This window comes from Callorhinus ursinus, unplaced genomic scaffold (assembly GCF_003265705.2).
Source record: "Callorhinus ursinus isolate GAN/ISIS: 27379988/994484 unplaced genomic scaffold, GSC_fseal_2.0 scaffold52, whole genome shotgun sequence".
In the NCBI taxonomy this organism is placed as follows: domain Eukaryota; kingdom Metazoa; phylum Chordata; class Mammalia; order Carnivora; family Otariidae; genus Callorhinus; species Callorhinus ursinus.
Genome location: NW_027397114.1, coordinates 6,042,432 through 6,059,505, shown reverse-complemented (window position 1 = coordinate 6,059,505; position 17,074 = coordinate 6,042,432). Strand labels below are relative to the sequence as shown.

At 46.8% G+C, this 17,074-nt stretch overlaps 1 protein-coding gene and 1 non-coding gene across 6 annotated transcripts in view; one reads left to right on the top strand and one right to left on the bottom strand.

Moving 5' to 3' along the window:
* B4GALNT2 (beta-1,4-N-acetyl-galactosaminyltransferase 2 (SID blood group)) overlaps positions 1 to 12,684 on the top strand; it is a 41,217-nt gene extending 28,533 nt beyond the window's left edge. For all 5 annotated transcript variants that reach the window (XM_073883776.1, XM_073883775.1, XM_073883777.1 and 2 more), the window contains exons 6-11: positions 461 to 641; positions 1,793 to 1,879; positions 5,761 to 5,948; positions 6,671 to 6,811; positions 9,656 to 9,875; positions 10,354 to 12,684. In XM_073883776.1, coding sequence (XP_073739877.1) covers positions 461 to 641; positions 1,793 to 1,879; positions 5,761 to 5,948; positions 6,671 to 6,811; positions 9,656 to 9,875; positions 10,354 to 10,559 — 1,023 coding nt within the window. In that variant the 3' untranslated portion in view covers positions 10,560 to 12,684. The remainder of the gene's footprint in view (positions 1 to 460; positions 642 to 1,792; positions 1,880 to 5,760; positions 5,949 to 6,670; positions 6,812 to 9,655; positions 9,876 to 10,353) is intronic.
* Positions 1,244 to 1,350, bottom strand: LOC112814146 (U6 spliceosomal RNA). Its single transcript, XR_003205684.1, has one exon. It is a non-coding gene; the product is annotated as a U6 spliceosomal RNA (small nuclear RNA).
* Positions 12,685 to 17,074: the final 4,390 nt, after the last annotated feature.

Here is a 17,074-nt window from a genome sequence, read left to right as displayed (position 1 = left end):
GTCTCAGAAAGACGGGGAGCTAGAGACACAAATTTTTAATCCATTAGCATCTGAATGGTATTTAAAGCCGCTTCCTTTAGTGTGACGGTGAATAGTCAGAGAAAAGGGCGCGGAACTAACCCGGAAAAACTCCACTGGGAGGTCAGACGGAGGCGGAGGCGGAGGCGGTCGGAGGCAGTTGGAAATCAAAAGGGGGCGGTCAGAGGGAGTGAGACGAAATCTAGAATGGGATCCTGTAAGCCAAGACCTAGGAGAGCAATGGCCCTTGAACACACGAGTCCCCAGGACTCGATTCTACTTCGCCGGGGATAGAGCAGCGAACGGCTTTGGAGCCAGACCCCAACTTCCAGGTACATCCGGCGGCGCCTCCTCTCAGCCTCACGCGCTCTGCCCCCTGCTGGCCGGTCCGGGGCATGTGCTTTCCCTTGCATTTAGCGTCTTTCTACCTCACCCACCTTAGGTCACCCTGACAGCTTCTCTGGGGACACTGAATACCCTCGCTGACATCCCAGACAGTGTGGTGCAGGGCAGAGGCCAGAAGCAGCTGACCATTTCGACCAGTGACCGGAAGCTTTTGAATTTCATCCTCCAGCACCTGACATACACCAGCACGGTGTACCTGCACCACAAGGTGGATTTCGGTGAGAACTTGTCCTTGGATGGCAAAACGCTTAGGGAGTGGGAAAACACTACCGGGCCCTCTCAAAGTCTTCCTCCTCCAGGAAGGCTGCCAGCATTTAGGATGCTTCCCTTGCTCTTGTTTCTAACCCTAGACCTCTAACTTCTCAATTACTGTCCCCTACATTACCCCCATGTTGCCACTGACCCCATGGTGTGACTTGAAGGAAAGAACATGCATCTCTCTGTGAGGGCAGATCATTCATGCTATGCACCTGGAAACCACCCGGCTCTGTTCCCCATTATCTGTAGCTCTCGGAGCTGAAGCCTTCAGCTGCGAGAGAGGAGGAACCCATTCTGTGCATCAGTATCTTGTCCTGGGCACCTTCAGGGAAAGAGAGATGTGGGGGAATTAAAGTCACTCTTTTCTCTTTTGACTAGCTACCCAGGATCCATTCCCAGGACACCAACAGAAAAATGAAACACAGGATAGATTATGCATGACCACAAACTAAAGAGAGTGCTCTCTCTACTCTCAGATTCCCAAACATTTCCTTTCACCAAATGACCCTGTGAGATAAAACTGGGCAGGTGGTGTTATCCTGGTTTTGTAGCTGGAGGAGAGTGATTTACCCAAGGTGTTTCGAATTTGCATGTAGTCCCTGTGCAGGGGCCATGCTGATCTTCTCTGTATCTTTCCAATTTGAGTATTTGTGCTGCTGAAACGAGCGCTAATTTACCCAAGGTAGTTCAGGTAATAAATAGTAAAGTCAAACTTAATCCAGACCCTATGATTCCAAACCCATTCCACCCCACCAGACTCTCACAGTGGAAGAAATGCGAGTTAAGGGACATTCAGCAGGGGGCGCCTGGTTGGCTCATCGGTGGAGCATGTGACTCATGATCTCAGAGTCCTAAGTTCAAGCCCTGTGTTGGGCATGGAGATTCCTTAAATTAAAAAAAAAAAAAAAAAAGGAAGGAGGCATTCAGCCAGTTACCCCAGAGACACACAGCAAGTCAGGAGGCAGAATGCTGTCAACTCTGTGGGGTCTCCTCCCAGGCAGGACATTCTCTACTGAGCCTTTACCCCTGCTGCAAATCGGCTTTCTTGGGGGCAGTGTGGAGAGTGACCTAGACTCCGTGCTGCCCACCTTGACCTTATTTCTCCCTCCAGTGAGTCTGGAGTCCAAGTCCTCGGTGGTCAAGTTTCCAGTGACCATCTGCTATCCTGTCATCCCTAAGTTATATGACCCTGGACCAGGTAAGGCCCTTGCTCCTGGGGCTCCAGGGTGGGATCTTGTAGCTAGTTGGTGAAACTCGGAAGGGACCAGCTCTGAGGCGCAGGAGGAGAATTGATGGAAATAATTGCTCTGATATGATTCCTGACAAACAAGAAAGAAAATTCTAATATTCTCCTAATATTGCTTAATTGTATTTAACTTATTATGTGGTTATGCTTATTGTGGAAAAAAAACAATTATGACATCTTAATAAGTAATAGTAATAAAAACAGAGTGGTATTGGACCATGGCTAGATATATCAATGGAGTCGAATTGGAAACCCAGAGACAGATATGTTGGAGCTTTACCATGCGGTCAAGGTAGCTTTCCAAATTAAAGAGTGAAGAGATGGATGATCCAAGAAATCACATGGGACAACTGTGTTGATAAAGGAAGATAAAAAGTTGAATCTATCTTACAGCTCATACCAAGATAAATTCCAAATTGATCAAATATCTCATATTTTTAGGTGCTAGAACAAAACCCATGGAGTTCAAAACATAATCTTAGAGTATAAGACCTTTCTAAATATGACACAAAACACAAAGACCAGAAAGAAAAGACTACACACATAAAATACATAAAATTTTTAAATGTTTTTAGGGCAGAAAACCACCAAAAGGAAAGACAAATGACAAAGGACAAATTGGGGGAAAAAATATCTCAGCACACCCTAAAGTCAAACGTGTACTTTTACTTGAAAGTGCCTGTGAATCCATAAGAACACCTAATAGGTCGGCCTCCATGCCAGGCTGGCTCAGTCAGTGGAGCATGCACCTCTTGATCTGGGGGTCAGGAGTTGTTGTGTTTTTTTAAGATTTTATTTATTTATTTGACAGAGAGAGACACAGCGAGAGAGGGAACACAAGCAGGGGGAGTGGGAGAGGGAGAAGCAGGCTTCCTGCGGAGCAGGGAGCCCGATGTGGGGCTCGATCCCAGGACCCTGGGATCATGACCTGAGCCGAAGGCAGACGCTTAATGACTGAGCTGTCAGGAGTTTAAGCCCCACCTTGAGTGTAGAGATTACTGAAATAAGTAAGTGTTTTTATTTTTTTAATAATTTTTTATTGTTATGTTAATCACCATACATTACATCATTAGTTTTTGATGTAGTGTTCCATGATTCATTGTTTGTGCATAACACCCAGTGCTCCACGCAGAATGTGCCCTCTTTAGTACCCATCACCAGGCCAAACCATCCCCCCACCCCCCTCCCCATAAGTAAGTGTTTTTAAAGGTTTTATTTATTTATTTGCCAGAGAAGAGTGAGAGAGAGAGAGAGAGCACAAGCAGGGGGGAGGGGCAGGCAGAGGGAGAAGCAGGCTCCCTGCTGAGCAAGGAGCCCGATGTGGGACTCGATCCCAGGACCCTGGGATCATAACCTGAGCTGAAGGCAGACACTTAACCATCTCAGCCACCCAGGTGGGCAATTTTTTTTTAAACACCTAAACAAAACAAAACAAAAAACCAAATACCTAATAAGCCAATGGAAAAACGCACAGTTGGCAACAGATTAAATTCAACAATACTTTTAGCCATTAAAATATATGCTCAGTCTCATACTAAAAAAAAGTGCAAATGAAAAATTCATTCATATCAGAAAGTATTGGATGAAGAGTGGGGGGCAGGAATTCTTATAAACTCCTGGTGGGAAATGTAAACTGGCACAGCCTTTCTGGAGGCAATTTGGCAATACCTATCAACATTTGGGATGTGCATTCCCTTCGGCCCACCAGTTGCACTTCTAGAAATTATCGTACAGATACTTATATCTGTGTGAAATGATGTTTGTTCGGGGTTCTTTACTGCAGCATTGTTTGCGAAGACAAAAACCTTCCAGGTGGGATGCACTGATGAGATCAAGTGTGGTCCATCCATATAATGAAATTCCATGCAGTGGCATTCAGAAGGAGGAAGGGGAAACACAGGAGGAGGGATTTTTTTAATACTGCTACAAAATGCTTTCCGAGTTATAAGCAGGTACAGAAGAGAGGGAAGAGTAATCTATTGTTTCCGTAAAAACAAAAAGGGGAAAAAAATGTATGTATGCCATTGCTTGAACATTCTCATTTTAAATCATTTTCAGATTTCTCTATTATTTTCGGTCTATCTGGAATGGGTTCACCTGTACACGATAGATTTGGTAGATTCGTCGGCTGTCGTTCATACTAATTCTCTTTAAGTGTTCTGCAATTTTTGTTGGTGAGCTTATCTTGAGCAGGAGGTTTCGCTTGCTTATTTTTTCCTCTCTCCCTTCTCTCTCCTGACTCCTTCCCATCTCATAGCTTTAGTGTTGGATCTACTCCGTGTCTGCCCAGCTTTCTGGTCTACTATTTTATACTGGAGTCCCGGGCTTCCTGCCACACAGTGATATTGGAGTTATTAAAGAACCAGTTGCTGGGCCTGAGGGTGGCTTGGCACAGGTCATGACTGTGAGGCGGTGTCATTTCTGTTTGCATCCAGAGGTGTGGGCAGGGGTGGTGGCTGTCCTGGTGTTCCTTGCCTGGCAGGTAGTGATGAGGGATAGAGGGTGTGCAACCTAGCTCTTGTCCATGGCTTCTAGCAAAAAGCCTGGCTCTGGACCCACATATCCCGTGAGACACCTTAATTCCTTTACCCCTCAGAATCAGCCTCCTCTGCTACTTCTGATCCCAGAATGTGGCAGGTCCCAGCTCTGATCACTGCTTTTTATTTCTGTTCCTTAGAAGTAATGTATATTTTTGAGCATAGTTATATCTTTGTATTTTTATCATTGCTATATCTTTGGAAAAAATAAGGACTCTCAAACAGAAAGCTACACCACCAACTTAGCCAGGAACCCCCTATCTTGACCACACCCTCTAGAAATTCCTGCCCCTGGTTCTCTCTTTACTATAACAAAAGAACCAAACTCGGCATGTGGCCCAAGAAAAGGGAGGACATGATTCACTTGGCATGCCCTTGAACACAATTTCCTTGACTCTTCCCACTGATCACTTTTCCCTCATGCCCTCAGACCCAGGGGGGGCTGGTGTAATGGTGCAACAGGTATTAAAAAAGAGGATTCTGGAAAGACTTCTGACTTCTGTCATTCTGAGAAGGGGCTCTGCAGTGGGGTTCTGGAGCACTCATCCATAAGGCACGGGTCGGGTTGTGGCTTTCAGCATGCATTAACTGCAACAGAGCCCACCCCACCCTACCTAGACATCCCACAGGCTCAGTCTGCTGACGTGGCTCCACGTTTGATGACTGAATCCCAGAAACACACCACAGCTCCAGGTGATTCATCATGAGGCCTTTTCCGCAGAAAAGCTGTTCCTTTTCCAAGGTTTTGTGGTATCACACGCCTTAAGCTGGACTATCTGGTCCAGACCTTCCACTCTCCAAGGAGAGCTACAGACCACTGATGTCTTCCTGAGGAGAGAGACCAAGTGTGTTTCTCTCTAGGAGTGCAGCTGATGACAGGGTCAGGTCTCAAGTCCTTTAGACCTTTCTCCACTCCCTGGCCCTGCCCCATTTCCCTCCATCTTGAACCCCTTGATGGGCAGAGCTCTGTGCATCTCAATTCCTAGGATTAACATGACAGCAGCATGCAAGCCAAGTGCTGGTAAGACCAAGCATTCATACAGACAGTAGGAGATGGCATAGTCGGGCCAACAGAACCAGGGAAAGAAATTCTAGAAGACGGATAAAATTTCAACAAGCTGGCTATGTTGTAAATATATTTATTTTCTATTCCAACTAACAAACTCTTACTAAGTGCGGTGGGCACGAGGCCCACACTGAGAGGTTGCAGCATAAAGAAATCACCAGAACAGTGCAAGTCAAATCAGTGAGGCTTCCCAAAAGGCAGAGTTCTGACATCAATGCTTTCTTGCCCAGAGAGGAAGCTCAGAGACCTGGTGACCATTGCCACCAAAACCTTCCTCCGTCCCCACAAGTTCATGACCATGCTACGGAGCATTCGTGAGTACTACCCAGACTTGATAGTGATCGTGGCCGATGACAGCAAGGAACCTCTGAAGATTAATGACAAGCATGTGGAGTATTACACCATGCCCTTTGGGAAGGTACATCCCGCCCAGATGGGGAGACATCTGGATCCTGGGAAAGAGGACCCCAGAGTCAGGTTCCACCCCAGATGGGGACGCTTGAGTGGCTTTCCCAGGGTGGCATGATCCTGGAGTAGAGGGGGTGGGACTGTCCCGTGAGTCCCTTTGCTGACTCCAAATTCACAGAGAAATCAGATCACTCTCACGTTTCTGCCTTAATAAGTGGTTAGTCTGCCTTCCCTAGTGATTGGTATGGACATTAATTGAGATCCTAAGTGACTTGAGGTGTCTGACATTCTAGGGATTCCTGACATGCAGAGAAACTTGTGATCCCTATGATTTTACCCAAGCTAGAGGCTCTCTCTCTCTCTCCCACACACACACCCTCCCTCCTACAAGGACACACAGAAGGAAATGGATATTATAAGTACCATAGCGCCCCACCCTCCAACACCTTCCAGGCACCAACAGTGGAAATGGAAGGAGAGCCACAGAGACTCAGTTGAAAAAGGACTTCAATCCATCCACACTGGTCCTAGGACCAAGGAAGGACTTCCTAGCCTTTCTTTGCCTCAGCGTTTGATTCAGGGGAGTCACTGTCTTTCCTCCAGTGTCTCTGAGACACAGACTTCCTTTAACCCAGTGGTTCTCAACTGCTGTTTGGGGCGCAGCCTGGCTGTTGGGAATTTAAAAAGCTCCCAGGGATGGCAACTACTGATCTAACCTCGTTCCACCTTCAGGGTTGGTTTGCTGGTAGGAACCTGGCCATCTCTCAGGTCACCACCAAATACGTGCTCTGGGTGGACGATGATTTCCTTTTCAACAACAACACCAAGATTGAGGTGCTGGTGGATGTCCTCGAGAAAACAGAGCTGGACGTGGTAAGGGAGAGTTGCCAGGTTTACCCGGGTTGCAACCTGTAGAGACTGCCAGGAGAGGGAAGGGGAGGAGGAGAGGGGAGAGGAAGGGGCAGGAGGGGGAGGGTCCTGGGGAGGGCCAGGGGCTGATGCAGGAGAGGAATAAGCCAGCACTGCTCTGATTGAGAGCATCACACCAGGAATCAGGAGCTATGCGGTTTCTGCTTCTGCCTCCAAATTTAATTTTCTTTGAGCAAATTACAGCCCCCCCACATTAACCGTTGTTCTGTCTTTAAAATGGTGTGTTTATGTATCACTTCTAACCCCCCCCCCCCCCCCCCCCCCCCCCCCCGGACTGGTGTGAGGTGGAGCAGCAGTGCTCTCTGGTTGTCACACGCCATTAAAAAAAAAAAACGCGAATGGTACAAAGTTTTAAAAGCACACATAGGGGGCGCCTGGGTGGCTCAGTTGGTTAAGCGACTGCCTTCGGCTCAGGTCATGATCCTGGAGTCCCGGGATTGAGTCCCGCATCGGGCTCCCTGCTCGGCCGGGAGTCTGCTTCTCCCTCGGACCCTCCCCCCTCTCACGTGCTCTCTCTCTTTCTCGCTCTCTCAAATAAATAAATAAAATCTTAAAACAAAAAATAAAAGCACACATAGCCCTAATGACATTTAAAAAAGAAGAAAGAGAAGAATGAGAGCCTCAAAAGTCATTTGAAATATAGAAAAGCAAAAGGCAGCTACAGTTAATAATAGTCTCTTGTATTCTTGAGAGAATTTTGCTCCTGGCTCTCCTCCCCGAGCTGTCTGTGCGCACACTCACCGAAGGTATGTGCATTTCTGTGTGTGAGCCCCAGCAACGCAGGATGAGTCCCGAGCCATCATAATGGCCTCAGGATGAGCTACATGCTGCTTCCGGATACTTACTAAACAGGGAAACGGATGGTGTGCTTCAGAAACCTGGAGACTAGATCAGTTGGGGATTGCTCCTGCCTGTGCTCCTAGGAAGTGCCTCAGCATTGTAACCTGGCATTACGAGCTTACACTCCCACCCCATACATGGGTTTGTCTCAGGATGCTATAAAATAATCATTTTGCGAATCACGGATCTGTACTTCTGAAACAAATAATGCAATATATGTTAAGAAAAAAAAAAAGAAGAAGAAGATAGCAGGAGGGGAAGAATGAAGGGGAGTAAGTCGGAGGGGGAGACGAACCATGAGAGATGATGGACTCTGAAAAACAAACTGAGGGTTCTAGAGGGGAGGGGGTGGGGGGATGGGTTAGCCTGGTGATGGGTATTAAAGAGGGCATGTGCTGCGTGGAGCACTGGGTGTTATGCACGAACAATGAATCATGGAACACTACATCAAAAACTAATAACTAATGATGTAATGTATGGTGATTAACATAACAATAAAAATTATTAAAAAAATAAAATAATCATTTTGCTAAGCAAAAAAAAAACCCCAAAAAACAAAAAAAACAGATCTTCAATCTTCTGGCCACGTGCACAACGATAACTATGCAGGTGATGGATATGTTAATTAGCTTGATTGTGGTGATCTTTTCCCAGTGTAGACATATATCAAAACATCAAGCTGTACACTTTATATAGAATTTAAAATATATGTACAGTTTTAATGTATAGCTCAATAAAAGCTATGTGTTTTTGTTTTTTTTTAAAGAAAAGAAAAAACAGGAAATGGGTAAGAAAATCAGTGGCATTGTGATCACAGTTATCTCTTCCAGGAAGACAGTCCCCAAGGCATCTGTTCACTCTTTCCAGAAGGTAGGGCACTCCCTTTCACAAGGAGGAGCAGTGTTTGGGGTGCAGGCAAGCAACAGCCTGTGTGCCCAGAGATACCTTCTGGCTACTCCTCTTCCAGAGAGCAAATCACAGTCGCATCAGTGAGGTAGAAAGCATAGCTCCTGTCGTGTAAAAATCCAAGCTGGTCCTTGACTTTGCTTCCAGCGTCTGCCTGGACCAGCCTCCTTCCCTTGGTGCTGCGCCGTCCTCTTGGGCCTTGGCTGCGTGGCTGGAAGAAAGGGGGAGAGAACATGGAGAACAAGCATTTGTCTTTGCAAAATGTGCTAGAAGTTGCAGACATCCCTTCCAACTCACATCCCTTCAGCCAGGACTTGAGACACATGGTCAGACCTCGCAAGGGAAGTGGGGAGGGTCCATCTTTAGTGGCGTAGCTGGCTGCATCTTAATTTAGTCCACTTACAACTCAGACGGTCTGTTTGCTAAAGGAAGAAGATGGGGGACAAGGAGCCACCCTAGATGATTATGATGGCTCAGGATTCATCCTGCTTTGCTGGGGCTCACACATAGAAATGCACGTATCTTCGGTGAGTGCGTGCACAGACAGCTCGGGGAGGAGACCCAGGAGCAGAGGAGCGGGGGGAAGGCAGCCTGAGACACACGGCACACGGCTCGTTGCAAGAAGCCCGGCAGTGGGGACTCCACAAAGGGCCCCGTGTGCACGCAGGCTGTTGCTTGCCTGCACCCCAAACACTGCTCCTCCTTGTGAAAGGGAGTGCCCTACCGTTTGGAAAGGGGGAACTTGCTGTCAGGTGAGTAGGGCAGGGTTGTGTGCCCTTTGGACTTGGCGCTTTCTGCTCCCACCAAGGAGATTTTCTGGGGTGAGCAGGATGAAAAGATCAAGGGACCTAGCCGTGATGTGCGGAAGGCTGTGGCCCCAACAGCAACGAGAGAGTATCCAAGGAAGAGTGTGAAGGGTAGATACAGAACAGGTGTGATTCTCGTTGTAACTGAGGTTCAGTCCAGGAAGTCTTCCTGGCAGAGGCAACATGGATATCAAGTCTGTGTTCTCTAACATGTGTTTTTCTGCCCACCGGTTAGGTAGGTGGCAGTGTACTTGGGAATGTGTTCCAGTTTAAGCTGTTGCTGCAGAAGAGTCAGAATGGGGACTGTCTTCACCGGAGACCAGGCTCTTTTAGACCCCTGGATGGTTTTCCCCGCTGCGTGGTGACCAGTGGCGTTGTCAACTTCTTCCTGGCCCACACGGAGCGACTCCAGAGAGTTGGCTTCGACCCCCGCCTGCAGCGGGTGGCTCACTCAGGTGGGGACAAGCTGAGTGAGGAAGGTCCTGGCCCGTGGACTGACCTCAGGACTTTGTCCTTTCCAAGAGCCACGAGCCACTGATCGTGGTCCTTGCCTGCAACAGTGGGCTTCTCTCCCTTCCCCGCCCCCCCCCATGAGGGAGCTCAGGGTCTTTCTTGCCTCCCTCCTCCCTCTCATTGTAACTTATCTCCTGTCTGCTGCTCCCATGTGAGACACCCTTCCCCTGCAGCTCTGTCCCCTCCCTCGTTCCCCTCCGACCCCCTCAGTTCCAGAGTTCACAGTTCTGTCCAGCTGGAAAGCTCACCTGGGTCTCTCTGCCTCTGGCTACACCTCTAAGAAATGTGCTCATTTGTTTCCTTCCAACTCGGTCAGCCTGGGCAGGGGGCTCCGTGCCCTTCCCCACCTGCCTCTCCCCCCAGACCTGGAATATGGCCCCGCGTCTCTGGCTGAAGCTCGTGTTCTCCCTCTCTTGGCAGAGTTCTTTATCGATGGGCTCGGGAGCTTGCTCGTGGGGTCATGTCCAGAAGTGATAATAGGTCACCAGGCCCGTTCTCCAGCGGCCGACCCAGAGCTGGCGACCCTGGAGAAGACCTACAGCGCATTCCGGACCAACACCAGGAACCAGGTCCGGTTCAAGCTGGCTCTCCACTACTTCAAGAACCATCTCCAGTGCTCTACATGAAGGCGCCTGGGCATCAGAAATGCTCTAGACTTACTGGGGGGTGGGTATATAAGACAGCGGATACTGGTGGTGGGACTCCTGATGAGACGAATGCTGTAAAGGACAAGCCAGCGGGCGGGGCAGGTGCGTCGGGCTCAGTTACTAGAAATACCCATCAGAGGCTAAGGGTCATTAGAAATGGACCATTCCCTGAGAAGGGCGACAGAGGCCCATCAATAACAATCATTATTTGTATGATGCGGTACCATTTCCGGAGCATCCACACACACGGTATCTCGATTCCTCTCGTTGGATCTCCTGCAGGAGAGTATAGTGTGAGTTGGTATCCTTGGTCAAAAGAATGGCTGTGGGGGTTTTTGAGGATTATTTGGTAGAAATTATATCAGAGTCAGAAGCATCCTCTCCAGCCTCCACAAATGATTATTTGTTGCTACCCTGGGGACTCAGATGATGTGAATAATACAGGGTCCTGGTCTTGAGGATGTTGCAGCCTGGTCCAGTTCAGTCTGCTAGCAGACTTGCGCAGCCAGGATCAGGGGATCAGAGGAGGGAGGAGTGACCAAGGGCCAGGCAGCTGAAGGAGGCTCGGTGGAGAGAGCTTGGCTGCGGCCTGGAGGACAGATGGGATTCAGGCAGAGGGAGGGGAGCACTGTAGTCCCCTGTCTGCCCGAACAGAGGTTTCCCTGGCATCAGATGTGCTACTGCCAGGACACATTGCAGAACGCCAGGGATTGAACTCCGACCCCGTGCTAGGTGCCATGGTAGGCAGTGTAAGTGCAATGGTGCAATTGGTGACCACTCAAGACCCATGTCATCTGCAGAGAGGAGCCATCACGTGTTGTGGAGGAAGGCTCTCTCTGTTATCTCAGGAGTTGGCAGCTTCCACAACTACTGGGCTTCCACTCTTTCCTGCTGAAGATGCTCTAGGTAGGTCAGGATCTCTGAAAATGTGGCTCAGAGACATGCATAAAACTCCCTGAAAAATGTTTTGGTGGTCCGATAATTTTGAAAAATACCAAAAGTTGTATATCCCTCTTGGAAAGTTGCAATTCACATTAGCATACTAAAGGCTCTGAGAAGTCCCACAGTAAAGAAATGGGGTTAATTTTGTTTAATTCAGCATTTCCCAGCTATGGATATAGACCAGCAATCATTTTTTTTTTAATACTCCCAAACCCAGAATTGAACACATACCTCATTCCATTGTGTATGTCATCAAGATTCTATTGCAAAAGCTTTGGTGGCTTTAGCTAACCTGGACAATCATTTGGTGCAATGGCACATGCACTTTCCTACAATAACATAGCTAAACAGGAAGATGATGTTGGATTGTCCCATTCAGTCCTGCCTTGAGAAGCAGGCCAGAGAAGCCCCTCACTGGGTCCTGGGCTCTAGAGAACACTGTATATCACAGACACGAGTGCTTGCTGATGACCACCTGGGCATCTCTGTCGCTTGGGATCCAGTGCTCAACATGAGCACGGCACAACCTGTTACCCAAGATATCCACTCTTAGGACTCACAGTGTTCAGGCCCCAGGGAAATGCTTCTCCACACCTTATGTCCTCAAAAGACGACTGCATCCAGACGCACTGAAAGTCTGTGGCAGTGCTTTGGAGCGCAGGTAAGACTTGATCTGCCAACTGCTTGCATAAAAGAAAAAGACAAATGTCTTCTCTTGCCCTCCACGCGGGGTTCTAAAAGTGCTTAAAACAATTAGCATAGTATTCACAGTGACTGCATTTCGTGACTCCAGGGACATTTGAAAGTAGTAAACCATTTGTACGCATTAATTCTTCTATATGTAGATCTAGATGTATCATGCTTGAAATGTGACACAAACTCTTTACACTTGGCAAGTTGGTTGGTCATTGAAAGCTGATGTTGCAATCATTTTTATTTTTTTTTTAAAGATTTTTTTATTTATTTGAGAGAGAGAGAATGAGAGATAGAGAGCACGAGAGGGAAAGAGGGTCAGAGGGAGAAGCAGGCCCCTCGCCGAGCAGGGAGCCCGATGCGGGACTCGATCCCGGGACTCCAGGATCATGACCTGAGCCGAAGGCAGTCGCTTAACCAACTGAGCCACCCAGGCGCCCCACAATCATTTTTATTTTTATAAAAATGTTTAATGTCTTAAATTTTCAAAAATTAAATAAACAAATAAATTTGATTAAATAAAATAAATTTGATTTTTAAATTTGGTATGTGTCCATTATAACCTTGATTTTCTTTTAATCTTTTCTTTAAAATTATACATTTATTTATTTGTTTTAGAGAGAGAGAGTGCGTGAGCAGGGGGAAGGGGCAGAAGGAGAGGGAGAAAGAGAATCTCAAGTAGACTCCACACTGAGCACGGAGCCTGACATGGGGCTCCATCTCACAGCCCTGTGATCATGGCCTGAGCTGAAACCAACAGTCGGACACTTAACCAAGTGAGCCACCCAGAGCCCCCTATCTTTTAATCTTAATAGATAATTTTGAGTATTTAAAATTTTTTCAAAAGATTTTATTTTTTAAGCAATCTCCACACCTAATGTGGGGCTAGAACCCACAACCCTGAGATCAAGAGTCACATGCTCCACTGACTGAGCCAGCCACGTGCCCCAACTTTGAGTGTTTTAGAAGAAAAATAATTTCTAAAAACATAAAAGATAATTTTAATTTAAACATTTTTTACATTTGCCTCAATTTACCCTTGAGTTAAATTTTGAGCACTTTGAACACACTTTTTTTTTAAAAGACTGTATTTATTTGACAGAGAGAGACACAGCGAGAGAGGGAACACAAGCGGGGGGAGTGGGAGAGGGAGAGGCAGGCTTCCCACAGAGCAGGGAGCCCGATGCGGGGCTCGATCCCAGGACCCTGGGATCATGACCTGAGCCGAAGGCAGACGTTTAACAACTGAGCCACCCAGGTGCCCCACACTCATCTTTTTTAATTCCTCAGATAATTACTACTCGGTGTGCTGGTCTGCAAATCTGTAAGGAGCATGGGTCAAAATGTAATCAACACACTGCTTCCTTCATTGAGAAAGTCTTGCCATGAAAAAGTGTCAGCTCAACTAAAACAGTGTGCTTCAGGATGTAGATGGTTTTGATTCTGATACAAGCTCCTTACCTCAACGCGGACTAGTAGCAGACAGCTCGCAGACCAAACCTTGGGGCGTACTTTGGATTAAGGGTTGGCAAAATTTTTGTAAAGGACCAGACAGTAAATATTTTAGGTTTTGTGAGCCACTGAAGGTCTTTTCTTCTTTTTTTAAATATATAACTCTATAAAATGTAAAAATGGGGATGCCTGGGTGGCTCAGTCGGTGAAGCATCTGACTCTTGATTTCGGCTCAGATCATGCTCTCAGGGTCCTGAGATCGAGCCCCGCATCAGGCTCCATGCTCAGCGTAGAGTCTGCTTGGGATTCTCTCTCTCCCTTTCCCTCTGCCCCTCTCCCCTGCTCGCATGCACTCTCTCTCTGAAATAAATAAAATTATTATCTTAAAAAATAAAAATAAAATAAAATGTAAAAATGATTCTGAGCCTGTGGGGGTAAAACCAAGCCATAGGCTGCCTTTGGTCCACAGGATATAGTTCGTTGGCAGATTAATATTGTCATTGGCAAAAAAACAAAAAACCAAAAACAAACAAAAAACCCCACAAAAAACAAAAAGCAACCCCAAACTGTCATTGGCTTCAAAATTATGTGAGAAATCTTGATTATAAAAGCATGATTAGTGATTTTGCTGAAACAAAAGCAAGAAAATTAAATTATACAGAATAAATATATGATAAATTATGAATTATATTCATCATCTATCTATATATTTTTTTCTTATCCAAATGTCACCGATCATCAACTAAACAACCAGACATGCACAATGATTGTTAAATTCCATTGCTTTGGTATGTTGTCAACTTTTAGTCATATGGAAACCACAGCTTGACAATATTTTTGATTTTGCCATTATAAAGATATATTTGTCATGGTAGGAGGATAAAGCATATATTATAACAGTTTGCTGGCTTCAGGTATTATAGCTTTTAAATATTTTAAAATAATTAAGATATAGATAAAATACTTAAATATTTAGACAGATATTTGATTTGTCCCAGGCCTGGTTCCACATAAATGTCTGCCTTCCTGATTAAATATTGTGTTCGTGATCCAGGAGGATACGGTTGTGTACTTTCATGGCCATTAAAGCATTCTCCAACGTCCCCCCAGTGGGGACCATTTTGACATGCTTATCATCAGTCTGTTCCAGACACATTTTCTTCCCTGTCCCAAGATCTGGAACCTTCTACTCCAGCAGGGAGGAGCACTTAAAATGGAGCTCTTGTAGGGTGTTTGCCTAAACTGTGAGCCAATTCTCCAAGCTGGTCAACTACCCAGAGAGTGTGGGACCCTAGTCCCTGGTGAAAATGTATCGGACCGGGAGAGGCAGATTCCTGTGCCAGCGACCAATCAGATTGTCTTAGAATTTGAATTGGGTCTGCAAGCAAGGCTCTGTGGATGGCTGGACTCCAGATGTCACACTCAGGAGCTACTCGTGTGCCCCTTACACTGAGCGGACTTTTTTCTGAGCCTTCGGCCAGAAAAAAAAGAAAAAAAAGCAACATACAGACAAAGAGGAGCTGAAACAAGAGCCTCCTGACAGCCTTGTGGTTCTTTCCTGAGGTCTGGCTACAGTCCTGCCCTGGGATTTTGTGAAACACCATACCCTTATAATTCTTCCTTTTTGCTTAACCTAATTTGAGTTGGCCCCTGTTACTTCTAACCACAGTGTCCTGAATAATACAACCATTCTGTGTGTCTGCCTGTTTTCAAAACAGAAAAGCGTAACTAAAAAGTTTTCTCCTTGGGTGGTTTGGAAGAAAAATCAGGTCACAGACAATAACAGCCACACAGAACTCCCTCCAGCCTTGCATTTCAGACATAACCAAACAGCCCGGGCCAGACTGATAACAGATCTTTCCTTCCAGGGCACTGCAGGACAGTGAAGTATCCCTTGCAGGGAAGTGACAGTGAAGGACAAGGAAGACACTGAAGTCATCCTTTCTAAGACTCCGGCTAAACCCCAAATTCCAGGACAAGTTGGTGCAAATCATCCTGTGGGCCTCCAGGGGGAGCTCGAGCCTGCTCTGTCTCCCCCTCTCACCGCCCATTCCACACCCCCTGCTCAGGAAAGGAAAACTGCTGCCCTTTCAGCAAAGAGGAATCTGTTGGCCACCAGCCATGTGTGGGTGTGTCCGTTACACGTGGCCGAAGTGGAAATGGGATTGGGATCCGCGCTCTTCTGAATACTCTCTTCTCCACCCAGGAAGTTTCCCCTCTAACTGTTTTTTATTTATTTATTTTTAGGATTGCTTTATTTATTTGAGAGAGAGAGTTTGAGTGGTGGAGAAGGGCAGAGGGAGATGGAGAAAGAAACTCAAGCAGACTCTGCTGAGCGCATAGCCCAAGGCGGGGCTCGATCTTATGACGCTGAGATCACGACCTGAGCTGAAAACAAGAGTTGGAGGCTTAACCGACTGTGCCCGCCAGGTGCTCCTGTTTTTGACTTTTAATAGACCAAAAATATGTATAAGCCACTATGAAAAGGTTATCTATTAGAATGCTTTTACCTACAAGTACCAGAAACTTGACCCAAGTTTAAACTTGTCTTAAATGGTCTCAGGTGGAGTAAAGAGGCGGGGCAGACCACAGGTATGCTATGATCAAGAGGAAGATCAGGGATTCCAAGCCCAGCAGTAGAGGGGGTGTCCTGCTCAGCCCATCTGGCAGTTCCAGGTTCTTCTGTCAAGGAGGGGTCCCCTTGTCCATTACCGTCCATATCCCCATCTGAGTGGTCCTCGGGCAGGGTGACCCTTCTGTGGCCTGTCAAAGCTTTAACTGCCCACTTCCTGCCTGGGGATGGCCGTAGGAGGTAAAACTAACTGGCAGTTATCAGTACAATTTTTAAGGAAATTGAATTGCTAATGAAATCTTATTAGAGGTTTCTAAAGCTTAAGAGGTTTTCTGTCATTTCCAGTCAATTCCAGACATCTTGTCTAGACATGGTCTTTGAGACTGGGAAACCTTGTTCTGGTAACCACAGGACTCCGTGCCTCTACCCTCTGGCACTCAGTTAAATGGTTTCTGCCTTGAGGCTATTCGAAATCTTCCTCTGAGGGACAGAGACTATAATCTGCTCTTTGCTCCCAGGTTTCTCCTCTTTGTGAGCAGAAAATGATGAAAACATTGCAATGTAAATAGGCTGGTCTTTTGCTTAACCTGGTTTCCAGCTAAGTCTCCTGTCTCCGTTGGTGCTTTCTCTTGGGGTAGAGAATTCAGCTCTTCTGGACCTGCAAGGCTCCAAATTATAGGACTTCCAGGAAACTTGGATTGCAAGCCACTCTTAAAGAAATCATATTACAGGGGCGCCCGGGTGGCTCAGTCGTTAAGCGCCTGCCTTCGGCTCAGGTCATGATCCCAGGGTCCTGGGATCGAGCCCTGCATCGGGCTCCCTGTTCCGCGGGAAG